This window comes from Trichosurus vulpecula, chromosome 3 (genome assembly GCF_011100635.1).
Source record: "Trichosurus vulpecula isolate mTriVul1 chromosome 3, mTriVul1.pri, whole genome shotgun sequence".
NCBI classification, from domain to species: domain Eukaryota; kingdom Metazoa; phylum Chordata; class Mammalia; order Diprotodontia; family Phalangeridae; genus Trichosurus; species Trichosurus vulpecula.
The window spans coordinates 42,740,702-42,768,458 of record NC_050575.1 but is presented as its reverse complement, the minus strand read 5'-3'; the positions used below and the strand labels follow the sequence as shown (position 1 = coordinate 42,768,458).

Genomic DNA, 27,757 nt, shown 5'->3' with positions numbered 1-27,757 from the left:
TGAGCAGGAACAGACACAGAATTGATTTATTTGGGCTCAGTTTTATTGCCTCCATGTTACTCATGATCTGAGGTCAGAAGCCTGAGAAAGAAGCCAGGTGACTATTGCTGCCCCAGTTTTTGTACATATGGCATGAAGAATTAAGGTCTCAGTACCTTTTTAAGGAAAAATCAAAATAAATGAATTACCGTTAACACAGAATTGGGATTACAAACTTATTTGCTTTATGAAATGTATCTGTTAGATACTATTAAGTGTCTTGCACTGTAAGCAATCCCAGTTTATTTTCCATCCAGTCCTCTTTCTACCACTCTTTGTATGTGGAAACTGTGATCATAGGATCATAGATTAAGAGCTGTAAGGGATATTAGAAGTCATACAGTCCAACATGGAAGAGTTTTTTTTTTTAAAGGGCACAAAATACTCCACTGTTTGAAGGATGATTTAGTTTTAGTAAAACTGCAGTTTTGAGCAAATGATGTTAAATTATCAAACTAAAATTATCATTTTTTTTTCATCCTCAGCATTTTCAATCAGTATCAAGTGACATACTTCTTTATAGCCTTTACTGTCTTATTATGGGAAGATTTGTGCACAATCTTTTTGGGTCAACAGTTAGGAATATTCCCTAAACATATTAAGGTGTGCTCCATTAGCAGGTTGTATTTAGGTACAATCAAAGTACTAAATTCTTCCATAGTTTAATAATTACTAAAAACAAAAACAAAAGCCCAACACTTTTAATCCTGATGGGGACAAAAAAAATTTTCCCCCAATTCAGGCAAGGTTAATTTAAAAACATTTTTTTTTTCATGGAAGGATATACTACATACACAAGTTGATTTGAGAGGCACGGTAATGCATTATAATGTAAATGAGAATCCATGATTGCTGACAGTACATTTTGCTTTAAAACCAACTTTTAAATCCCTCAAATTCAAGAGACACTGATTTGGGCTGTCATATAAAACTTACCAAAGATTGCAAAAAACTATGATGAATGTACTCTCAGCCAAGGCTACTATGTTAAGAAGACTGAATCAAACAAATTTTATTCAACTCTTTGGGATGAAGAAAACAAGTAAAATAATATAAAATGTCATTTAAGAAATGCTCTTTTAAAACTGATTCCTCAAGTCATCTCATTATTTTACAAATTGCCCACAAACTATTTCAAAAATTCTTATCCAACTCATCTCATTTAATTTGCTGCAATATATGCAACATTGACAAATATATGGTCTTTTGTGCCAGTACTGTACATAGAATTAAAGAATCATTACTTTATATGAAATATGCTTTCAATGAGATCATATCCAATAATACATTATTTTCCTCAACTTTATTTTTTTATTATGCTAATATCTTTTAAGAAGTATAACTTAGACAGGTTTATAGTCTAGTTTAGATTCCAACTTCTTAGAATCAGCCACTTTTCTGACTGCTTTCATGAAATCTTCCTGTACTACAAAATCATGATCAGCACGAATTGCAAACATACCTGTGAAGAATAAAGTAACATAATTAACAATTCAGCTATTAATTAAGTTATTTCATTTTTTTATATTTACTTTTTGTCATCAAATGCCAACATATTAAAAAATGAAGTATTTTTTCCAATCACAGAAAGTCTACCTTTTCTCCTCTCTTCCCACTGAAAAAGGGGGAAAACCCCCCCAAACTCTTCTTATAAACATCAAGTGAAACAAACTGCCACATAGATCATGTCCAAAAAAATGTCTCAATCTATACTGAGTCCACCACTTCTCTATTAAGAAGTGGGTAGCACATTTTGTCAGGAATCCCCTGGAATCATGGATAGTAATTGTGTTGATAGGCATTCCTAACTTTCAAAGTTGTCTTTATAATACTGTTGTTATTGTATAAATTATTCTCCATCAGTTCATACAAGTCTTCCCAAGTTTCCCATCCCCCCTTTATAATTTCTTTCAGCACAATGTATTCTGTCCCATTCATATACTATAATTTGTTCAGCCATTTCTCAATTTATGGGTACCCCCCTGAATTTCCAATTCTTTTTCCACTGCAAAAGGAGATACTACAAATATTTTTGTATATATATGGGTCTTTTCCCTCCTTCTTTGTTCTCTTCAGGGTATAGACTTAATAGTGGTATAACTGGGTCAAAGAATATGCACAGTTTTTGTGCCGTAGTTCCAAACTTTTTCAGAATGGCTGGACCACAGCTCAATCAACAGTGCATAAATGTACTTGTTTTTCTATAGCCCCTGCAGCATTTATCATTTTTCTTTTTTTGGTAAACTTTGCCAATCTGACGGTCTGATGTAGAACCTCAGAGTTGTTTTAGTTTGTATTTCTCTAACTGATTTAAAACATTTTTTTTATATAGCTATTGGGAACCTTAATTTTGTCCTTTGAAAATTTCCTGTTCATACCCTTTTACAAACATTTGTCAGCTGGGAAATGTAGTGCCAATATTTTTACAGAATCTAGTACAGGCCAAGAAATATTTGCATTTTCCCCTATGAATGCTCAAATGATCAACTGGATTACCAACAGGCAAGCTTACTATGATGATTTGCCAAATTAAGGTCATACACCTGTGTAGTGAAAGAACTAGGAGTAATATTCCATGTTACTAAAATATTTTAGTGCTCCAAGTGCTGACTATAGCCTGAATTTGTTTACAGGCTAAGAGTGCTAAATCTTATTTCATTTCCAATATCCCTTTTATTTCTTTTAATTAAAAAAAAAAAGGTCACCTTTTCCTACTCCTAAAGGCTTTGGCATTATTCTGGGACTAATTATACAGTTGGTGAACTGTCTAGCATCTTCAGTGTATCTTCCTGTGGATGACTTCCTACAGGCAATTTAATTGATTATCTTAAACTTTACAAGGTAAAAATCAAACCAATTCTACTTGTTAGCATCCCTGTTACAAATTTTTGAGCGAAGAAACTAAAAGTATTAGATTATGTTATTTCCTAGATTTGGGGATTTAATTTACTTAATACTTCATTTACTATGAATGATCATAATGTAAACACAATTATTTTCATATCAAAATCAAGTATTTTGCTTGTAATTTATTATGTTCATAGACTTAAAGCTCATTAACTAATTCACAATGCCACATTTTAATCAACCTCAGATTCTTGTACATCTTGTTATCTGCTGTTTTTATTTTCAATCACCATGATATAAACAATGCTTCCCTCTCTTCTTCAAGTTTTTTCCATAGGAAGAAAAATACAATGTTTCCTATTTGTGCATATGTTTATGATAAGCAAAATTTGGTGAAGTACTAGAGCTGAGCAACTAAAATGAAATTAACCCTACATATATAGTACAATGAAAAAAAGTGTTAGGCTGGTAGTCAGGAGAACTGGCTTTCAATCCTAGATCTGACACTTAAAAGCTGTATGATCACAAGTCACAGAAATAGAGCTAGAACAGGTAGATATCTCAGAGGTCATCTACTCCTACTCCTTCATTTTACGGTAGAGGAAACTGAAGGCCAGAGAGATTAGTTACCTCGTAATACTACCCCTCCTCCCCCATTTAAATTCAGCTGAAATTTTAAATTTTAAATTCATCTTTGTTCTGCCCCTGTATGCTCCTGTTTTGTCAGGCTCCCCCTGCCATGGCCACTCCTCTTTCTTTTTACTATTAGGAGACACCCTGTTTTCCAGAGCTAAGGCCCAGCAAGCAAACTGTGTCTTGAGCTTCGCATAACAATAATCCTTTGCGGCTCACCCTCTGGATGATCTCAGACACAGCAAAATCCCAGAATTGTTTCACACCAGTACCAGGTGGTCTCTGAACTCAGAGAAGCACCTCTATAGTACCCATATTCTAGCCATGAAGTTCTACTATGAATCAAACTTATTTCATTGTTGCTGTCACCTCTCCATTGTCAGGGCCACAGCCATTGGTATAAGTACTGAGATTTGACCACACTAAAGTATGTTTCCTTCTAGAGGGGGCCCCAGCACATGTGTCTAGTTTCCCTCCTTCAATGGAATAAAGAAAGCCTTTTGCTTATGACCACTGTTATCTCTTTGGTTTTGTTTTATTTTTAGAGTGAACTGTAGTTTTGATAACCTGTGTGAGCTCTCTGGGTTTTTTTTAGAGTTAACAGTGGTTACATGACCTCTGTGACTCTTTGGTCATTTGTTCTCAGGGTTGACAGTTTCAAGTGTGTTTCTTATATATATTATTGGATTCTATTTTCTAATCCATTCTATCTCCTTCCATCTTAGGTGTATGTTCATAACTATTACTGTTAATTGCGTATTTCCCTCTATGACATCTTGTATATTCTCTCTCCTAGCTTGAATCACTCCTTTATAAAGAAAAAGGTGGTAAAACATGGGTAACACCAGTAGTCTGTAATTGAAACAATCTGTTTCACCTGAGTTGTCCCTCTTAGCCTTCCTCCAACTCCCAACCTCTTATAGCATTTTTTACTTTCTTTTACCACTCCATTACTGATCCTGCCTTATCATCACCACCACCACCACAAATTAACATTTTTATAGCACTTTAAGGTTTGCCAAGCACTTTACCAATGTTGTTTCACTTGATACTCACAACCACCCCCAGTGGTAGGTGCTATTATTACCCCCCCTTTACAGATGAGTAAATGAGGAAACTGAAGAGACAGAGGTAGACAAAGGTTAAGTGACATGCCCCCGGTCATAAAGCTAGTGAGTGTCTGAAACTGGATTTCAACTCAGGTCTTCCTAACTTCAAGTTCAGTTCTCTTAGCCACTCGATCACCTTCCTTTCTCCTCCTCCGTCTCCACTTAGTTCCCAGGTGAGTTTGTTTTTAAACCAAACTTCATAGTGTTTGTTCCCACTCTCATGTTATATGTGTTGCATGTTCACACCACTTCCTTTGTCCTATCCAGATAAAAGTAACATTCATGGGAAAGCCCATGAAGAATAACTGGAAGATGACTGCATGGTACAACCTAGAGGACCACACCCCTTCTTCGTAGTTTGTATATTCTTTTATCACATGTGAAATAGTGAATTTCCTCCCCTTGTTCCTCCTTTCCTCTCCAGTACAATCCCCTATCCTTCAAATTTCTTTCTCCTAAGGCTATCAAAACAAAACAAAAGCACCTCCAGTCCTATCTTATTTAACTTTCTCTGACCCTTGAAGACTTTGATTTTGACATTTGTTTCTTTTTCCCCTATTAGAATGTAAACAATTCATTATCATATAGTCCTTTTCAATTGATCAATGTGTTGCTTAACTTTCTGTATTTCTCTTGATTCCTTCATTTCAAAATTTCTACTCAGGTCCAGCCTTTTCATCAGGAATGATTGGAAAGACTCTATTTAATGAAAGGTCCTTCTTTCCCTATAGAATTTTCCTCACTTTTTCTGGGTAAGGTATTCTTGGTTCTAAGCCTCCATCTATTGCTTCTGGAGTAACATATTCCAAATCCCCTATTCTCAAATCTTTTTAATCTCTTGCTTCGTTTCTTCTAGTACTCATAATCCTTGTGGCAAAATAATTTTTTTCTCTTTAGTCTCTAGTTAGACATGTTGTATTCTTATTCTTTTCTTATGGGTTTTACCTTTTTTTTTTTTTTTGCAGAATTGTGCCAGTCTCTTTGTGCAGTCCTAGATGAGTTTATAGTGATTTCTTTTTGGTTTTCTGCATCACTGCTCTCTTTTGGATACATTTGTAGGGATTTGTGTTTCTCTAGGTTCTACCATGCAGCCATCTTACAATTATTCTTTATTTTCTTCTAGCTGCTTATTGACATCCTCAGCTCTATCTTACCCTTAAAAAATTTTTCACTTGCCCCTGCCACCTTCTTAAACTACCCACCTTTACCTCTGCTACTTATACTTGCTAACTTTACTTACCTTTCACTTAGCTACTCACCCCCTGGCAATTTATTTAGCCTCTAACAGCACAATTTAACTTAAAAGAAATCTCAAAGGTGTCACATTAATTTTCTTAATGATCTCATGAAATAATTACTATTTTAAAAACAAGATGTTGGTGGCACAAAAATGCCAGGTAGACTGAACATGGGGATCACAAAGCAAGTCAATGCTAGAACTAAAAACAGGATATAGATAACCAGTATTTATAGAAATTTTACACAGAGGAATTCACCATTTTCTAACCCAATGCCCTGCCCACTCTAGTTTCATAAATTGCAAGAATTCATACTTTTATCAAATTACTGAAACAGAAGATAATGCAATTTGAAAAAAATCTCTTACCCGCTTCAGTGCAAACATTTCTCAGATCTGCTCCATTAAAGCCATCTGAGAGCTTCACAATTGCTTCGTAATCTAGTCATAAAGAATACTGGAAATTAACCAAGATTATATTCAACCTCATTCCAATACTGAAAAGTTAGACTAAATTTCCTCCACTGAAATTACCAGGGGAGGTTTTTCATTTTTATTAACATGCCATAAGAATATTTAAAATTACCAAATTTATTATCCTGGATTATACTTTTTAGAAGTACAAATCAGCAATAATTGAGGTTTTAAATTGGAAAATAAAATAACTTACAGAACCATAACTTGTTTTAATGTATTAATTTGTATTGTTTCTAAGTGCCCCTAGCTACTTGAGAGGTAAAAGAGCTAAGTACTTTGTTAGTACAACAATTGAGGGACTTGGTACATCAAAGAAAAACAAAAATGGATAGGGATGAAGGATGCCCAGTAGCAATTCAGGGATGTACTATGCCCATTGGCAATGGTGTATTATTTTTGTCAGCCTTGTTGAAGACTGGCAATTCCTATTTGCTATTATGAAAGTAAAAACCATTATTAACTATAACCCTTAACTGGGATAAAATTTATCCCAAGATCAAGAGCTCTCTGTTCAAAGATTTTCATAACAGTACAGTCACTTCAGTTGTTTCAAAACAAAAAAAAAGTTCATTGTTTCAAAGAAGTGTTTTCAAAACTAGAATTGTTCCAACACAACTGACATATTAGGGAACATTCTGAGCATAACTCGAATTTTGAATTTGCTTCTCTGAGACTTCTCCCTTGAGAAACAGCAAGAATACAGAAAACTGTACCAATTCCTAACTCAAAAGCTAAACTCCTCCTGAGACACCCACTTCTACAATGTAAATCTTTTTCAAGATAAATTGCTGTATTTATTATATATCTTTTGCTATAGCAGGCCCTGTGAACAGAGAAGGGCTGCTTCACAACAACACCATTTCCAGTGGCTCTGGACTTGCAGGAGGACTCCTGCTTGCTTGCTCCTGAGTCTTGAGATGCAGGCAGCACCTGAGGCTACAGATGTGGTCACTGATTATTACAGTAGTTTACTGTAACATTTATATATTTCTTAACCATTTAATATGTATAAAATTATGTTACTAAGTTCCTGATTGAGTATGTTAACACCAAGGTTACAAACTTAGGAGATTGGAAGAATGGTAGTGTCACTGACAGAAATGGAAAAAGTTACCAAAAGGGTAGGTTTGGGGAAAATATAGTAAGTTGTGTTTTCGACATAAGTTTGAGATGTTTATGGACATTTAATTTAAAATCTCCAACAAGTAGTTAGTGATGTGGGACTGGAACTGAAGTGACTAAGGCTTGAAAGAAAAGAGTACTCAACAATGTCAAATGCTGCAGAGAGATCAGCAAAAGATTGAGAAAAGGCTATTAGATTTGTCAATTAATAGACAACTGTTAACTTTAGAGAGAGCAATTTCAGTTTTAAGTTGGAAGACAGATTGCAGGAGTTCAGAACAGAGTGAGAGAAAGAGGAAACACTGAGTATAGACAGTTTTTTTTCCCCTAGGAATTTGGTTAAGAAAAGAAGGCAAGACATGGGATGATAGCTTGAGGGGGCGTTAAGGTCTTGTGAACATTTTTTTAAGGATGAAAGAACCTCAAGCCTGCTTGTAGGTAGCATGAAGGAACAAGCAAGTGTAGGTAGCATGAAGGAACAAGCAAGTAGAGTTTCTGATAGTTGGGGGTCGAGGGGATTGAAGGAGTAATCTATTAGAGAAGATGGGATCAGAACTATCTCATTATCAGATAATGGAAGAAAAAAAGGAGAGCTCCTAGAAAATGACATATCTCAGTAAAGTATAAGTTTAAAGGGTGCATTGAGAAGCCCTTGGAGAAAGAAGAGTTCTAGAACAATCTCAGCAGGGAGTAGGATTCTGAATCAATTATGGAAGAATAGAGAATTGTCTCAGACATCTCTTTTCTCATCGGGCTGCACTCATTTTGGATTTCTTTGGCTTCTTCACCATGGCACCAGGTTAGGTACTTTCCCTTCCCCTCTATATCTTCATCCGTTTTCAGCTTTCTTTTGTGTTGTCTTTCCCAGTTAAGTTTCTTAAGGGCAGTGACTATCTTTTTTGTATTTTTATCCCCAAAGTTGAGCACAGTGCCTGGAGATAGTAGGCACTTAAATATTTCCTATGACTTTGATCTTGTTGCAGTGAGGTTACATAACAAAGCTATGACATAAAGCTTAAATTTATTTAAATGAAATAGTTACCAAGCAAGTTTTATTGGCTGTATTTAAGTCCAAAGTTATTTTTTAAAAAATAAAAAATTTAATTTTTTGAAAGTGCAGATCAATGTATCCCAAAACTTTGGAAGCACAACTTCTTCTCTGTTATATACAGTAAGTGAATTTTGGCCAACAACAACAAAATACAGGCATTTAATAAGAAACCTATTAAGATTTTTTTAAAAATGTGACAACTAAGAGAGAAAATTATGAAATTTACATATTTGTAATATTATAACTAAATTAAGGTAAGAGGAAGCTTTATTTCTAATCTTTTTCTTAGACTATACATGTATCATTATTCCTCAGAGATCAGTCTCAGCCAACATTTTATTTTACTCTGGTGGGAAAAATATCTTAACGTACCTTCCTCCCTCCATAAAAGTTATGGTAGTTTTTCCTTAAAAATATATTGAGAGGAAACTAGAAATGTGATTGGCTCAGAAGATTAAAAGCTATGGCTACTAACATCTTTCTTGCTTGGCAAAACAACCATGATGGACAGTCAGAGGAAAGGGAGCCTCACTCAGCTGAGTTGAAAGCCATGGTATCCTCATCGTATATCACTCTTAGTTTGGCTAGGTAAATGTCCCAAGTGGTGCGGTGGATAGAGCACTGGACCTAGAGTCAAGAAGACCTAAATTTAAATCTAATCTCAGACACACACTAGATGTGTGACCCTGGGCAAGATACGTAACCTCCTGTTTCCTCAACCGTAAAATGGGGATGGTAATAGCACCTACTCAAATGAGAAAATAGGAGGTGCTATATAAATGTTTGCTTTCTTTCTGCTCCTCTTTCCTTTTGATAACTGTTAAATTACTTACAAATCTCTCATTTTATTTCCATATCAAATCTAATTTACCAGGGGACTGGCCTGCCTCAGGCCTACCCTAAAAAAATACTTTAATTAATTTGTAAAACACACACAAAAAAAAACAGATTTTAGGTTATTTTCATACCTATTTCACCATGTTTTGTGATAGGACCTGCATGAATCTTCAATATGTCTAATCTTGCTTGTTCATTTGGTAAATCAATATCTGAAATTAATAAATATTTGTTTAGTTGATTTTAAATTTTTTTTAAAAGGCTGTGAAAGAAAAAGAAAGGAACATATTTTAAAAAGGAAAAAAAAACTAACAACTGAAACTAACTTACGTATTTTTCTATCTAATCTTCCTGGACGCAACAAAGCAGGATCCAATGTGTCTGGTCTGTTTGTAGCCATGATCATTTTTACTCTGTGTAAAGTATCAAATCCATCCATCTGATTCAGTAACTAAAAAGAAATCGAAAACCAAACATTTAATACTTTACTTGCCTGATACCTTGAAATGTCTTCCTCTAAGCATTAAAGTTGCAAAGTGACATAAGGCCTAAATGGCTATTTCACTATACCTTCTTTTCTATTTTGCACAGGAGACTTTTTCTTCTCAACATGTCAAGAAAGCAATAGAATGGCAGATGCTATTATGAAAATTTCTGTACCAGAGCCAGCCTTCATATACTCAAACGTAAAGTTCAAGAATTATAAAACTAGAAGTACACATTTAAATGACAATGGAAGTATAAGAGCACTATTTCCTTTCAAAAGGCAATAGTGTGTGTTATGTATAAGTGAAAGAAATAAGATATTTATATAATTGAAAAGAATCAACTATTTAGAAGTATTTCTATAAGGCTTTGTTGAATAAAATTTCACAGGAAGAAAATTACACTTTAAAATACAAGTTTAATAACAGATATGCATTTTCCCAATTTGTATTATTAACTGATAAGATGCTAACCACATAAAAATAAATGAAAAATCTGGGTTGTTTTTAAACTCAACTTATTAAGAGACAATTTGTAAATATACACTTTCCTCTGAACAGGTTCAATTTATTTTAAAATTTCATACCATTCTTATAAGGCAGCATACTTTGCAGTCATACAGTTAGAAATCTGCCATGCTGATATTAAATTACACTTTATTTACTTCCTAACTGCCAAATCCAAGGGTCCTTTCCAGTCCTTACACTCAACTTTTCTGTAGCATTCCATACTTATGACTACCTCTTCCTACAAAGAAAGAGAAGGGTGGAGAAGCCAAGGGATTTGGCTTGAGAGACATGGCACACATTAGCTTCTCCTCCTACCTCCTGAACTGCTCCTTCTGTCTCTCTACCACCCTTTAGGGGGCTGCCTTTGGTCCTCTTTTTTTTTTTAATCCCTCTCTCTGGCAATCTCATTTACTCCTATGAATTCAACTACCATTTTTACGAATATATCTCCTGATTCAGCACTTACCTCTCTTGAGTTCCAAAAAGACATCTCTAAATAACTACAAGAAATCTTGACTTGGTTGTCCTATTAACACCTTAAATTCAACAGTCAAAACTTACTGCCCTTTACCTTTTATCTGTTCCTCCTCTTGATTTCACTTTTTTTGTCAGTGTCATCATTCATTCAGTCTCAAATGTTTGAAATCTCCTATTTATAGTTACTACACTGGTATATCCCACATCCACAACATCTCTCACATCTGTCCCCTCTTCTCTAGTCCCTAGTCTAGCCTAATCCACGTCCTCATAATTTGTCTGGACTATAATAGTAGCTTTCTCTCAGACCTTCCATTCACCACCATATCTTTCTTGCAAACAGCTCCTTATGCACAGGCTTGGTCATATCACTTCTCTGCTCAAAAAATCTCCAGGTGTTTCCCTTTTAATATGTCTCCATTATAATAATCAGTATTTTTGGTCCACTCACACTTACTTCTAGTAGTGAAGCAGAAGGAAAAATTGTTATTATGGTTTTAAAATAACTTTCAAAAATATATAGCTTATTCTTTGCCACTAATGTCTTAACACTGATTTGGAATCTGAAAGTTAAATGTTTTAACCATACAAAATTATCAAAATAGAACCAGACACTGGCAAATGAAAAATTTTTTGTTTAACCAATCAGTTTCAAATTGAAATCTGCATTTAGAAATTTGAAATTTTCAATGTGTTGTTAGTCTCTAAATGTGGAATTTTAGGAGATTTTAATGCTGTTTACTTTAATAACAAATGTAAACAGACTTCCTTATAAGTCCTTTACAAAACCTTACCTCCATTAGAGTTCTCTGAATTTCTCTATCAGCTGAAGTACCCTCAGAAAAACGACGGCCACCTACAGTGAATATAAGTTTTAGAAATTTATATGTATTTCTGTTTCTTTTCATATCTAATTACTTACCAAAATAGAATTTATTTGGATAAACAAAACAACTTTTTAAAAGTTACACTGTCAAAGTTAGAACTAATATACAATCTTTAATTTTACATTTTGTCAATGTTCCTTAAATACAAGTTTATTTGTAACAGCCAAAGAAGCTGAATATTTAATTCCCCCTGTCTGTAGAGAACACCATAAAAAAAATAGGGGAGGAAAAAAAAAATCAAATTTCTTCAGAATTTCAATCAAATACTTCTAAGCTAAGCCTAAAATAAAATTTGAAATTAATTCATCTTACCAATAGCATCTATTTCATCCATGAAAATGATGCATGGTTGGTGATCCCTGGCATAATTGAACATTTCTCTGATCAAACGAGCACTTTCCCCAATGTACTTGTCTACAATAGAACTGGATACAACCTGATGAAAACAGATAAATGAGATTAAAAAGGGCAAAAACATTTTTCATTGCGAAAACCATACAAGGTATGACAAATTTACTTTACCTTTAAAAAATTGCAGTCCAGCTGGCTAGCAACAGCTCTTGCCAAGAGTGTTTTTCCTGTTCCTAGGAAGGATATATAGAATGCCTGTTAACTGTGACTAAATTCTGATAAATGTTCCCCATTTATCATTTTCTTGCACACAGGCCCTAGTGAAAGCCCCAAACATAATTCTATTGCCAGGAACACACCTAAACAGATTTGTAAGTACAATATAAATGAAACCCATTCATACTTTCATATGTTTAAGTCTTTCCGTAAGTCTTCTATGCAGGCTCCAATACATGCTGGTCATGAAGACTCCAGAAAGCCATTACCTCCCCATTACCCTGGCAAAGAGGGAAAGCAAACACAAGGAGAAAATACACTGTCTCTGGAGGAGGGACATTGTTGCAATAACTCATAACAGCTTCTCCATTTCCCTTCATTTGTTGGTGTCTCTGTTCTTTGTATGTCTCCAGAGCAAGAAATGAAAGTTTCTATAAATACTCTACTACTCCATTTGAATACAAGAGACAAAGGCACTCTAGCTTAAATGAAATGGGAGTTTGATAGGGAACAGAGTTCTACTGCAATTCTCCAATAGTTTGAGGGTTTCCTTAAAAGCTCAAAGAAACGGTTAAGTAGACCACAAAAATTACAGCATATATAATAAACACTCAAAAGTACATACTGACCTGGTGGTCCATACAGCAAACAACCTTTTGGAGGTATTATTCCTACACGCTGGAATAACTCAGGGTTTGTAAGGGGCAATTCTATTACCTAAGAAAAGAGTAAAAAGGTACAGGGGAGGGACCGTGTTAATAAGATTGCAGAAATGTTATGTTTCATTAAAAACCTCTTTCATATAGATACTATGCATAGCTATTGCTGAATGTTTTGTATTAGTATTTCTATTAAACATAATTGAATATTTTAAAAATCAAAATTTATAGAAACAAACTTCAAGACAGGCATATTATATTAACTATTTTGAGACCATCATAAAAAAAATTAGAAAAATAGGGAGTGAACTGACTAGACTGTTACAAAAGACCACCATTTACGGAGCTCCTCAAAGTTGGTATTGAAAACTCGTTTTCTACACTAACTGATGTAGAAATGTTGATTGACGTTTATATTTAGCCAACAGAATCCATAAGACAGAAGCAAGCTAAAACTATAGGATTCACCTGTGATCTACATTCTCATGCTGTCAGTTGTCCAAAAGATGAAGAGATTATCAAAACACTGGGAATCTGATGGTCTAAGTACCGGGAGTATGGGAAAGCCTTAAGACTCATAAATGGGCAAGAGATTGCAATTGTCAATTCCATACAATTTGAAGCATAACTAGCAAAATTCATGACACGCTTGTGTACTTTGGCCAACCCTTTGAGAAACGCTGTTCTATGGAGTTCCTACTTTCTTTCTGTTACACTGGCATTAAATTCAATTTTATAATACTATCAAGGTGTTTCAAGACAGGAAGCTGATGAGTGGAATAGGCTTTGAACTCTTAAGAGATTGCAGGGATACAGATTAGTAAATGTGGGAATAGGTATCAAATTATAATGAAATCAATAGGAAAATGTAAGTCACTTTACAATTTTTCAGGATCTATTCTGTAAATCAAGATAAATCTATAATTGATTTCACCCCTAAGAGGCTAAAAGAAAAACCACTCCTAGAGTTATTTTATTAAATAGCAGGAAATTAATAATATATTTTGAAGTATAGATACCTACCTTATTATTATTCCAAGGTTGAGGGAGAATATTATAGGATTAATGCCAACATTAAATTACTTTAACAAAAAGCAATTATAATGTAAAATAACCATGCTGTAGAACAGGACTTTTTCTTTGGGACATAACCTATGGTGGGGAGCTCCTGCCAACGTAAACCAGTACCTTCTCTGTAACTTATTGTTTTAGAAAGTTGTCTGAGGCTCTAAAATATGAGGAGACTTGTCCAGAGTCACACAGACAGTATGAATTCAGGTCTTCCTGACTCTAAGATCAGTTCTCTACTTCTTTACTACATCATGCTACTTCTTGAATGATAGTTAACACTTTAGGTTTTTTCCCTTTTCCTCCTATCAAAGAGACTTTTTCTGCTATTCATTTGTCTCCAAATGACCTAACAACATTAATATTTTTTAGAGTTAGCTTTCTCCTCTCACAGCTATAGATACTATAAGTGACCACCATTTACAACAGTACTGTCATACTGTTACTTCCTTCTGGCATCCTAAAACCATGACTATTTAATGTTAACTTTAGGAAAAACAAAACCATACCTCTCTTAATTCTCTGATTTGTTCAGATAGCCCTCCAATCTCAGAATAAGAAACGTTCCCAGGGTCTTCATGAGACATGTTGTAAACCAGTGGATCAACTTCTCTTGGCAAGTATCTATAATATTAAAAAAGGGGTGGGGGACTCTATCTTATGAAGAAATTATTCAAGACAAAATGTTTTAAAATGTACAAATAAACAGTCATTTAACTATTACACCCTCTTTTTAATGAGCTGGGATTTTATAGATCTATCCATCAAGTATAGGTCAGTTTAAATACTAATAATACAAATTAGTAAAAAGGAAAGAGATCAAGTGTTTTTTTCTTATGTGATCAAAGTAATAAATTATTTTAGATAAAATTTTACCTTCATGAAAATAAAAGGATGAACTATAACAAAGTGGATTTTGAAACCTACCTCATGATAGTTAGTGTAGTCATATCCAGAGCAACTCTTGTCCCTGGCTTCAGCTTACTCTTGTCAAGCTAATTTTGTAAAGGAAAAGTGTGATATAAACATTAAATGAGGCAAAAATAAATAAACCCAACAACTTATGTGGACATTAAAAGGCTGAATTTTAGAAACAAAATACATATTTTTACTCCTTCATTTGCAAAGAATACTGTTATCACGGTTTAACTTTTAGCCTGATGGAAAGGCATATAACAGAAATTTCAATGTATATCCCATCCTCAGTGACAGCCTGAAATAGTGGTGAGAAAGCCAGTGCCAGATTCAGAAAGATCTGAGTCTAAGACTTGCTACCTGACTTTGGGGAAAGTCATTTAACTAGTCAGCGTCCCTAGAAATTCTCTAAGACTAAAATTACGAATGGCTGCCGATAATAATAATAGCTAACATGTATAAAGTACTTACTTAAGGATGGCAAACTTCACACATATTGTCTCATTTGATCCTGTGTGATCATGTGAAGTAGAGAAATAGTGATGCAGGTGTCATTGCCTTCATTTTACAGATGAGGAAATTTGCCCAGCACACACAGGTACTCTGTGTTCCTAACACCAAGCTGTCTATCCACTACGCCATGCTGCCTCTTGACAAAAATATTATTTTTCTACTTCCTATAAATATTGAACCCTTTTCTACCACACAAAGCTGTGCCATGGGTAACAGAACTGACAAATTAAATATTGTGTTGACTTTTGCCCTATTCTGTGCCCCAGAACAACAAAAACATTCTTGAGAACTGAAGGATTTTTTTCTGAAAGGATGTGAAGAAGGAATTAGAAAAATAAGAGATCATAGATCTACAAATTTAGCACTGGAGGGTTGTCTAGAACAGCCTTTATTTTACAGATGAGGAAACGGAGGTCCAAAGAGGATAAAGGATTTACCCAATGGAAAAAAAGTAGTAAGTGGCAAAAGCAAGATTCAAACCCTGGTTCTTTGACTAAAAATCTAATATTCTCTCCTTTGAAGCACACTGTCATTCACTAATTACTACAGTAATTTGGTTAATGAATTTGAAAAAATCGGAAATATTTCCCAAAGGATATTTTTCCTCTAAAGTAATATTTTTCCTGCCTTCCTACATAATAAGTTTTCTCCTAAGTTGAATTTTTCAAAATCTTGCATTCTTAAAGTAAGTATGAAAGCAAAATAGTATAAGACTGTTGCAAAGAAGAAGACTGGATGTCCTTTACATCCTCATTGCTTCCTACATTCCAAAGCCTAAGGGCAGATTATTTTTCCATGAAAAACACAGTAGTGGCCACATAATAGCTATATCAAAACAATCAGTGAAATTCCTATGAAACTGTTAGCTTTTATTCACCGTGATACAACCTAGACATAAAAATCCAAAATATTTAAGATTTATAAAAATATCTGTTGTTTCCCCCCACTCCCTCGGCCTAATATCCAAGAAAAAACCCAAGCCATTACCAGCTAAGGTTAATGTGAAACTTTTGAATTTTCCTTCTTCCTACTGATGATTACCTATCAATAAAATCTTTTTTATTCAATCTAGACAGTCTCTCCTATCTAAGTGGCTAATGGGAGAAAAAATGGAAACAAAATGACTGAATGCAAAGGTATTTGCTTCTGTAATTCCATTTCAAGGCCTAAAAACAAATTCATTTTGGGTTATCTATGTTATATTATCATTTAAGTATATATTATAATACTATGGTACTCCATTATCTGAAACCAGTAAACTGATTCTTTTTATATTTTCTCTACTGGGACAGTCAGAGCATAGATGAATTAAAGCTTTCTAGAATATCTCTAGTATAGCTCTTTTGTATGTCAGAAAATATACTAATAGGAGCTGAAGAGAGAAAATTGAGAAGGTCCTAAAGCGAAAGAAAATGAAGAAGAGAAGGAAAAAGAAGGGAACTGAAAGACTAGAACTTGAGAAAAAAATGAAGTTCATAAGACAGGATAAGAGGTTATGTGAGACCCTATTACTTAGATAAACTTCAGTAGGTCATTCTGCCTTTCTTGTCTCAGTTACCTCATCTAAGGTCTCTTTCAGCTCTTAATATATGATCCTAGTTAATAAAGTGAGGAATCACTAAGGTGGAAACAATGACACCTCCCATCCAAAGATTCCCACAAGAAGTTTACACCAGAAGAATAGAGAATGCAGCCAACACTGCCAGGAGAATCTTGCAAGTGATCTTAATAGAAACTGGGATATTTCTATTTCTGCAACAGCCAAGTAAATGTTGTCTATAGTCAAAGTACAGATTGGTCTCCCTCCTAAGAAGAGAATACCTGTCCACCACACAGAAAGAATGCAAAAGATTTTAATATAACAGTGAAAAAACATCTATAGAAGCAAAGACAAAATCTGACCTCTGTTCAGAGGTTGGAGGGAGGACAAATAGCACATAAAGAGAAATGGAAAAAGCACCTACCATTGAATTTAAATAATATTAGATTCTTCCCAAAGAGGAAGGGGCAAAGCTTCAGAAAAGGATGAAGCTGCTTGAGTTAAAGGACCAGGGTTCAAATCCTACCTCTGACACTAGCTATGTGACCTTGGACCTATCTCTTACACTCCCTGAACCTCAGTTTCCTCACCTGTAAAATGAGAGGGTTAGACTACATGGCTTCTCAGATCACTTCCAACTTTAGTTCTATGACTCTAATACTCCCATGGAAGAAACTATCCAGTAAGGAACAGAATTAATCCTATGATCCCTATGAAGACGAAAACTGAGGAGTGATGATGTTGAGTGACCCTCACCGAAAGGTATTTAAGGCAGCTATTTGTTGACCTAAGAAAAGAAAAGCCTGCTACTTTCTTCCTGGCTCATGTACTCAGGATTTGACAACTTCCCTACACTTGTCAAACCTGATTAGCACTATCTACTATGTCAGAAACACAAATGATACCTCCAAAAGAACTCTAAAAGCACTGCTAAAGATCATGAAGAATTGGGCAATACAGTGAAGATCTTGGTGGACAGAGGTAGTATTATCTTCAGCTAGCAGCTGTAATGAAAAGGGCCTTAGAAGAAAAAAGCAGACTCTGGAAAACAATTGATTATATTCTCCCTCCCTAAGTTTCAGATATTTATTCATCTGTTAAACCCAACATGATTTCATGCAATATGAGAGAAATCCCACATTTCCTTATTTTATCCTCCAAGTAGAGGATAAAAGAGGTAATGAAGTCGCTCCTCAGAGTTCAAGCCCAGGAGCCAACAAAAAACCATAAAGGAGGTCTCACAGCCTCCTGTCCTGGCCCTAGAGCCCATGCCAGCATTAGGCAGCCTCACAGGCACCAGAGGTGGACAGACAAAAGACCAAGTAGCCCTGATGATGCTGCACCTGGTCCAGCGGCAATATTCTCTTCTCAAAGAAGTCAACCTTCTGACACCAGACATGGTCTTGGAGTCTGAGGCAGTGCAATAGCTGGTTCAGCATGAGAAGACAGTGCCAGTCCAGCCAGAGGGATACCTCTGTCCTAGGAACTATCCCCAGAGCAAACACCTCTAACATATTCTGGCCCCAGAACATGAACAAGTCATCTGAGTGGCTTTTTGCCTATCCCGAGGTTCCCACTTTTTTCAACTCTCTCACCCCAAAGCAATCAGGCACCAAGGAGGTGAAAAGAGGAGTCAAGTCCACCTGAGCTGAACAGCCACTCTTCCTCTAAAGTGGGGTCCAAAAAGCAAAGGGAAGTCCTTGCCCCACACACACAAAGAATGGTTCTCTGCCCTAAGCAGGACCTTCCCCAGGACTCAGAACCCCTAAGATGGAGGTTGCATCCACTAGCCTCTTTCCCTACCTTTGCTCAGCTACCATCGTCAAAAGCCAGGTGCCCTGGGCCCATCCTCTATGCAGAACGGCTCTACTCCCCGCAGTCTACTTACTCGAGACCTCAACACCACCTGATGGGACCTTCTTGAAGCCCACTGCCTCTGAATTCCTCAGCTGGGAGAATCTTTTTGCTGTCTTGAACAAGATGGATAAACCCTTCATCCCCAGGGGGCCCATACCACTATTCACCATGAAGCATCCCAAGACAGCATTTTCCCTTCATGGGGATTCTGCCCACAAGAAGAGACGCCTTTTGAGGTCCTGAGCCTCCTGTTCATTGGTTTTCCCCCAGGGATGGAGTCAAATCACCAGACTCCACAACAGTACTATGGAAAAAGTCAGGAGATCCCCTTGCCATCCCAGAGTCCTCCTCTAGTTCCCCATGGATAGGCAGACAGATGAACAGGAAGGACACAGCACTGGGGTTCAGGGGAGCCCCACAGACTGGTATCCAGTCCAGCAGAGGCAAATCCATCATCAAGGGGTCCTGAGAATGGGTTGTGTCTCCTGTGCTTATAAGCTTTAGCTCCTTCTGCCCCATGCTTGGCCTAGCATTTTATACTTCTTTATCAACTGAAGATCAACTGACAATTCAACTCCTCATGGCGCACACCTTCCTAATTAATTCCATCGACACTGCCTTCTCTTCCTCTCTCATGCTCTTATCATAACCACCTTGTACTTATATTCACATACATGTATAATAGTATTCTTTAAAAAAATGGTTGTACAGATTGCTTTTATTTTATGCATTTAAAAATATTCTGAGAAGGGGTCCATGGTTTCACCAGACTGCCAAAGGGATCCATTACACAAAAAAGAGCAAATGAACACAATAGTACAGTGTCCGACAAACCCCAAAACCTCAGTTACTAGGTGGTTTTTTCAGTCGTTTTTAAGTCATGTCTGACTCTTCATGACTCCATCTGGGTTTTTTTTTTGCCAAAGATACTGGAGACATTTGCCATTTTCTTTTCTAGATCATCTTACAAATGAGGAAACTGAGGCAAACAGGGTTAAGTGATTTGCCCAGGGTGACACAACTAGTTTAAGTGTCTGAGGCCAGTTCTAAACTCAGGAAGATGAGTCTTCCTGACTCCAGATCCAATGCTCTGTCCACTGTGCCACCTAGCTGCCTAGTTACTAGGTAAAGATTCAGAATTTGAAAAAAACTGCTGGGAAAACTGGAAAGCAATCTGGAAGAAATCAGGTATAAACAAACCATATATGAATCAATATACCAGATATCTAAATTGACTTAGACAATTTAATCTAAGGGGGGAGAGGGAGAGGACAACATAATAAACTAATTGGAGAAGCAACTAATTGGAGATAACTGGATGGGAACCAAACAAAGGATAGAGATGATCCCAGAAGATAAAATAGTCCATCATAAAATTTAAAAGATTTTGTACAAACAAATCTAATTCAGTTAAAAAGAGAAAGGAAACAGGTAACTAGGGAAAACATCTTTATAGTAAGTTTTTCTGATAAAGATTTCATATCTAAGGTATATAATAACTGATTCACATCTATAAGAATAAGAGCTATTCCTCAACAGATGAATGGTCAAAAAACATTTCCTAATAGATAGTCAAAAATCTTTGACTAAACAAGCAGTTTTCAAAGGCAAAATAGCCAATCTATCAAAAACCATATGAAAAAATGTTCTAAATTACTAATAATCAGAGAAATGCAAATTAAAGTAATTTTAAGGTTCCACCTCACACAAATCTATTAGCTTGACAACGATGACAAAAGAGTAAAGTCATAAATATTGGAGAGATGATGGAAAGAAAGGCATACTGGAAATCAATTTGGTACTATGCCCCAAAAGTTAAACTGTGCAAACCCTCTGACCTGACTATAACATTATTTGGCTGCCTATTCCCCTGCCCCCATATTTTTAAAAATAGCAGCTCTCTTTTGTAGTGGCACAGAAGTGAAAACTGAGGGGGGTGTCCTTTTGAGGAATGGCTAAATTAATTGTGGTATATCAATGTACTAGAATATCATACCATAAAAATGATGAAATGAATGGCTTCAAAGGAAACTGTGAACACTTTTATGAGCTGATACAGACCAAAGTGAACAGAACTAGGAGAACAATTTATACAATAACAAAATTACAGAGAAACACAACCTTGAAAGAATTTAGAACTCTGAACAACACAATGATAAACTACAAGTCCAAAAGATTTAAGATGACACAAGCCACTCACAAAAAGAGATATACATATTTAGACATGGTCAATGTGGGAATTTATTTTCCCAGCCAATGCAGTCATGTACTAAGGGCTTCATTTTTTATTTTTAAACTTGCATAAATGGGGGCAAGGGTACGTGAGGGCCACACGATCAGTATATTCTGGAGGGACAGATTAATTAAGCTCCCTCTACCAATGTAGACCAGCATGTTTCTCTGAAATTTTCTCATCTTAAAGAGTTGCCTAGAACATTGAGAGGTTAAGTGACTTGCCCAAGACCAAATAGCCAGTTCTCTAGCTACTATCCCATGGTGTCTATATTATTGGGAATCCATGACATTTGTTTTTAAGTACATGAAAGACTGTTACACGAAATTGAGTTTGTACTTTTCTGCTTGGTCCTATAGGATCAACCACTGTTAGCCGCAAAAAGGCAGATTTTGCCTCAATGTCAGGAAAAACTTCTGAACAATATAAGTTATACCTTACTAGAGGTCACCAGTTGAAAAATAGGTTAACTCTTTGTTGAGAATTTTGTAGAAGGTTCAGATGGTGGCTTGACTACATGGCTTCTGAAGTCCTTTCAAGAACTTAACTCACAATTACAGAATCTCAAGAGTTAGTTATATCTTTACTATTGCTTCCAAATGACTTTCAAATAAAATAACACCCTTTTAAGATATTTGACTTTGTTATGAAATACAGGATTATGACTTAATATTGAAGTATATCACATAGGGAAAATTTAGATCATGTATTTAAGCTTTATAATTCTTAAATGAACGAACTTATAATCTTTAAATACTACAAAGTCCTATTCCAACAGGGCAGTGTTCTTTCATTTGTATGATGGCACTGTGGTTTCATTATAGCTTGCAATTCCAGCAATTTAATAAAAGAATTCAGTGTGTACAGTGGTAGCAAAGTGACTGCCCTAGAAGGCTAAAAACTAGTCCAGCTGTGGCCCAGCACTAAGGTCAAGAATTTGGTGAGCCTAGGAATCACCTCTTGCAGTAAGTAACAGCCTCCTAACTGGTCTCCCTGCCTCAAGCTTCTCTGAGCTCCAAATCATCCTACATACAGCTGCCCAAGCAATTTTTCCAAAAGCTTAGGCCTGGCAATGTTACTCCCCTACAAAAACTGCAGTGGCTTCTTATTACTTCTAAGATCAAATGTAAACTCCTCACATGGTATTTAAGGCTCTTTCCTACATGGCTCCTTACCTTCCCAGTATTCGTATATTTTACTTGCCCCTTAGGGTAATAAGCAGTATCCTAACCCCTGCTTCCACACAAGTTAAGCTAGTTTTTCTTTGGTATGCTAGTCCTTGAGATTTGGTTGATTCAGGGGACTAAAGGCCCGGGCTGTTGACAACACTTGCTGGTTGCCTGAATGCAAAACAAGCATAAAGAGCTAGAGGAAGAAAGCTTCACTCAGCTGAATCAACTTATAGTATCCTCAATGCCTATGCTTATTGAATATCCTCCTGCTGTGGTTGATTAAATTTTTTTTTTGCTAAATGCTGAATGAACTATGATTGTCTCATTTTATTTCAGTATCAAACATGAGCTGCCAGGACATGGGCCTGACTAAAATAATATTGTAAAGGATGGGGGAGGGAAGGTGAGGAAAGAAGGTCACTCCCCTTCCACCCCTTCCCCCACTGGGAGATTATAAATTGCCCGTGGGCATACAGCACAAAGTGAGGATGTTCTTTTAAAATTACATTCTGAAGATGATTTTGGTAAACTGTCTTGTAAGCTGTTTTGTCCCTGGGCCTACTAGCTGGAACCCTCCATATCCTTCAGATTTTCCCAGATGCAATTTCCCTTCAAACCAGCCAGGAGGAATTGTATTTGAGGAGATTGAAAGCAATGATTTTTCCCCTTCACTGAAAAAAAAAACACCCAACCAAAAAAAATACCTAAGAATTAGATTTGCTCTGCTATCTAGTGCTAGAACAATCATAAACTACAAAGACTGTCATCACCTACCACATGAATTATCATTTATAAATATGTTGTTTAGCCTTGGGACTCAGTCCTTCACAGGGCTGATTCAGTCACTCCTTCAGGGAGCTGTTAAATTATTTTGTTTCTGTTTTGGTTTTCCTTTTCCTTCTGTAAGCACTGCCTAATCAGGCTTCTTGAGTATCAGAAGTCAGGGGTGACTAATAATGTCCCCAAAGTTCTCTAGACTTTACCACCAAGGGATGGAGTATTGTAGACACAGAATCCTAACCCCTACCTCCATGCCAGATAGGCTAGTCTTTCCTTAAAAGTTATTAAGACCATCCTTGAAATTTTGCTGGTTCAAGTGAATAAAAGCTCAGTCTGTCAATATTTCTTTCTTATCACCTAAGCACAGAACAACCATGAAGAGCTCCACAGTTATGACTAGGTAAATCTTTTGCTAACTGTTGAATGACCTAATCATGCCCCATTTTATTCTAATATCAAACCTGAGCTACTAGGGTACTAGCTTGAGTCAGGCCGAGCCCAGAATGCTTTCACAGTACAATCCAGTCATATTAACCTACTTACTGTTACTCACATAACACTCCACCTCTAAGCTTTTGCACTGTCTCTGATACCTGAAATGCTCTCCTTCCTCACCACTGCCTCTTGGAATCTTTGGTTCCTTTCAGTTCAAGTGACATCCAGAGGAGGCCATTCCCGGTCCATCAGTGCCTTGCCCTCCAAGGTTACGTTGTGGCTTCTCTGTAAGTCTTTTATATCCCTACCTAGTATATGCTTTCTCTCTCATTACAACATAAGCTCCTTGAGGGCAGACAGTTTTGTTTCACTTTTGTCTTTGTATCTATAGCACTTAGCAGTGTTTGGCACAGAGTAGGTGATTAATAAATGCTTGATGACTGCTACTTAATGTATCTTCACTTATGAGTGTCTTCACCAATCACCTCTGTAAGATGACCACATATTGTAATAACAAAATTATCTGGCCTACATTTTTCACTCTTTTAATTATTATCTTCTAATGGCAAAGAGCTACTTATTTAGTAAGACAATTATAAGTTGATATCATAACTAACACAAAGAAAGTCACCTTCAATACCAATCTTTCTAAAATCAAAATCCTAAGCTACCAAATTTTCCCAAATGCAGCTTACACCAGGCTATGAAGGGAAGTAAAATGGAATGAGACTTGAAAGATAGGTGGGAGACAGAAATGTGGAGGCCTTTAAATACCAAACAGAAGAGTATGCATTTTATCCAGAAATAAGAGCCACTGAGGCATCTTAGCAAAGGAAGTGGCACAAGAAGGAAGAGCTGTAAGTGGAGCTATTGGAATTAGTAGGCTATTGCAACAGGCCAGGTGAGAGGTTATGTGAATAGAAAGGACAATGGATATAAGATGTTGTGGAAGTGTAAGTCCTGGTAGCCAGATGAACATAACACTAAAAGAAAGAAGAGTCAGAGTATGAGTAAGTTTGCAAATCTGATTGGCTGACTGATTTTAAGGAATAGTGGTATCACTGACAAATAAAAAGTCGAGTTAGGAGAAAAAGTCGGGATTTTGGTAAAAAGATCTATTTTGACATGTTATGTTTGGGAGTAGTGTAAAAGAGAACTAGTGATATGACATTAGAACTTTAGAAAGAAATGAGAAAAGAATCAATATGTATATTTGGGAGAGAACTGCATAAAGGTCATTGAACCCATGGAAACAGATAGAATCACCAAGGCAGGATGTAGAGAAAGTGGCCCCTAACAAAGCACTAGAGTATAGCCATGTTTAGAGGAAGGGACGTGGATGACTATAAAACAAGGTATTCAGTAAAAAGAATAGTTAAAGAGTTGGGAAGATAATCAAGAAAGTATTGTCATAAAAGCTGAAGAAATTGCCTTCTCAATGGGTGGGAGAGGGGCTGGAAAAAGGGAGAGAATTTGGAGCTCAAAATTTAAAAATGAATGTAAAGAATAAATAAAATTAAATAAAAGATAAAAGGAAAAAAAAGTATCCAGAAAGGCATATATGGTTAGTAGTGTCAAAAGTTCCTAAGAGGTTAAAGGCTAAAGACTGAAAAAAAAGCCATCAGATTTAGCATTTAATAAATTACTGATACTCTTAGGAGAGATCAGTTTTAGTGGAGTAGTGAGGTCACAATTCTGATTGCAAAAAGTGAAGAAGTTAATAGGTGAGGAAATGAAATTAATAGCTTCCCAAAGTGAACAATAAATTTGGTTTCACTGAATAGTATAAACCTTAATAGTGCTTTGAAACACAAGACTGGAAATTAAGAGTTCAAATCCTGACCTCTACTAACTAGCTGGGTAATTTCGAATGTCACCCAACTTCTGCATGCCTTAGTTTCCACATCTAAAAAAATGAGGGGAAGCTCTAAAATTTTATTATTTCTAAATTCATTAAGTTCACTGAATATTTGGTCAAATAAGAAAAAAGTAAAACTGAGTTACCTGACGCCGACAACCCACAACATATCTTGGTCCATTTGTTGCTTTAACAATGACTGGAAAAGAAAAAAGGCCAGAATCATTTTTTAAAGACATTTGCAAGAAGCAATACGGAACAATATTCCAAAAGTCTCAAATTGTGCATATGCTTTCATCCTGATATCCTTATTAAGGAAATGGCTAAACAAATTCTGATATATAAAGATAACGCAATATTATCCTTCCATAAGAAATGATGAATGGGATAGATGCTGAGACACCTAGGGGAAGTGATGCAGAATAAAGTTGACAAAACCAGAAGGAAAATTTATACACTGACTACAATACTATAGAGGACAACTATGAAAGACTTAAAAACTCTGATCAAGGCAATAATTAAGCACAATTCCAAAAGTCTAATGATAAATCATATTTTTCTCTTTTGGCACAGAATAGACTGTAGGTAACCAAATGAGAGATATATTTTTAGACCAACCAATACAACCCAAATTTATTTTGTTTCATTACATCCATTTGTTACAAGGCAGTGATAGTTATGGAAAATAAAAGAAAAAACATCATCAAAAAGTACACACTAAAGGAAGTTCAGAAAGGGCAATATGGGCAATGCTATGTTAAAACTGAAGTATGCAAAAAATTCCCGAGCTATATGTGGTACAGTTTTTCTTTCTGACCTTGTCATATATGGAAATGTCCATGTTTGTTCATGACTGTGAAGTTCATAATATGGACATATACATATGCATAATGTTTTTAAAAAGATATCTGCAGGAGGGAATGTTACTTTATTTGAATCATCCAAATTAAAAGTGACAATTCAGAAACCATTAATTGAAGGAAAACCTAACTTGTCAAATTGTTCTTTTAAACTATTTGATATATTTCAAAGGAAAAGTATATTTCTGTATTATTTTGGATATTCTGACTACCTACTTACTTACATTTTTCTTCTGTTAGTTGTTTAAGCACTTCACCCACAATCTACAAAAGAAAAAAAGTGTTATTATTTAATGTAATTACCTGCAGAAGCCAAAATTACAACCAAATCAACAACTTACCTGCCCAACACTTTGTAAGGCCTTCAGATCATTTTCAGACTTTTCATATTGCTTGGTAAGCTCTTTCAACTGTTCTCTTACTGAAATAAAACAACCAGTATATTAAACAAGTGTTTACAACTTGAAAATTTTACTTAAATATATTTGGTTTAGTTTTTAATAAAATCTAAAGCACCTTTATGTATCTGTGATATAACAAATTCCTTACTAAATACTGAGAGATTATACAAAGAAATATCTATTAACTTAAGTCTGTTTCTAATGAGTGATTGTTGATTTTAAGTCAAGTAGCAACCCGACTTTTAAGGGCTATGTGTTTGATGATCTTAGTTGTTTCCACTGGCTAATGGGTTATCTCAACAATGGTTGTTTACAGTTTACTGACAGATTAGGAATGATAGTTTTCATGCCTCCCACTCAGAATATGTCATATCCTGATTAGTCTGCGACCCAAGCACAAGATTCTGCTATTCAGATCAAAGGAGACCAAATGCTTAATAAAAACAATTTGTGTTAAAAAATGCTGACATCCCTTTCGTTTAGGAGATGAATGGTGGGCAAAAAGCTAAGTGCATTTGGCGATTAACGGGGTCCAGCACCAGGAGCCTTAGCATGGACTTTTTCTATTTTTTGTCAGTTTGTTTTCTCCCAAACACACACACACTCAGCTACACTCCTGGGTGGGAGCTGTGTAAGTAAGTGTTCTCCCCTTGCCCGGCGTTCTTCATTCCAAAGCTTCTCTCCTTGAACCTCCGGCTCCCCTCCCCCGGGGCCTACAAGAGTCTCTCTCTGGCTTCGGGAGCCCAAGCCGTCCTAAGGCCCAGGCACCTTCCTCACTCTGCTAGGCCTTCAAGTGCAACGGGCCGGGGCCCGGTCCGCTTCTGCCTCCTCGGGCGGCTTCCTCCCGCGCCCCCGGGGCTCCGCAGCAGCCAGGCCGCAGCCGGCTCCGGGCTGCCGGGGCTCAGCGCACCATGACAAAGCGCCTGCTGCTACTGCCCGGGTCTGGCAGTTCAAGAGACTCCCCAGAAGGCGGCCTCCCCTCGGCAAAGAGAGCAGCAGGGAGAGGGGTCCAAAAAGTCCCTGCGAAGGCGGGATACTTACACTCTTTGAGGCGCCCATCGATCTCCTTGTGCTCAAGCAGCTTCTTACGGTAGTCCTGAAGAGCCTTATCTCTCGGGTCCGCCATGATGAGAAGACGCCTCTCATAGGGGATGCTGGGAATGTCCATGGCCGCCAGGGCGGGGGGAG

General features: G+C 36.3%; 1 protein-coding gene across 1 annotated transcript; it reads right to left on the bottom strand.

The window, feature by feature from the left end:
- Positions 1–21: 21 nt before the first annotated feature.
- PSMC6 (proteasome 26S subunit, ATPase 6) lies at positions 22–27,757 on the bottom strand. Its single transcript, XM_036750388.1, has 14 exons — positions 27,611–27,757; positions 26,510–26,589; positions 26,393–26,432; positions 25,455–25,507; positions 14,933–15,000; positions 14,515–14,629; positions 12,908–12,995; positions 12,234–12,295; positions 12,024–12,147; positions 11,619–11,680; positions 9,683–9,803; positions 9,484–9,564; positions 6,235–6,306; positions 22–1,501 (listed from the first exon to the last, which is right to left on the bottom strand). Exons 1-14 carry the CDS (start codon positions 27,735–27,737, stop codon positions 1,383–1,385), a joined length of 1,212 nt encoding a protein of 403 aa, XP_036606283.1. The 5' UTR covers positions 27,738–27,757; the 3' UTR covers positions 22–1,382.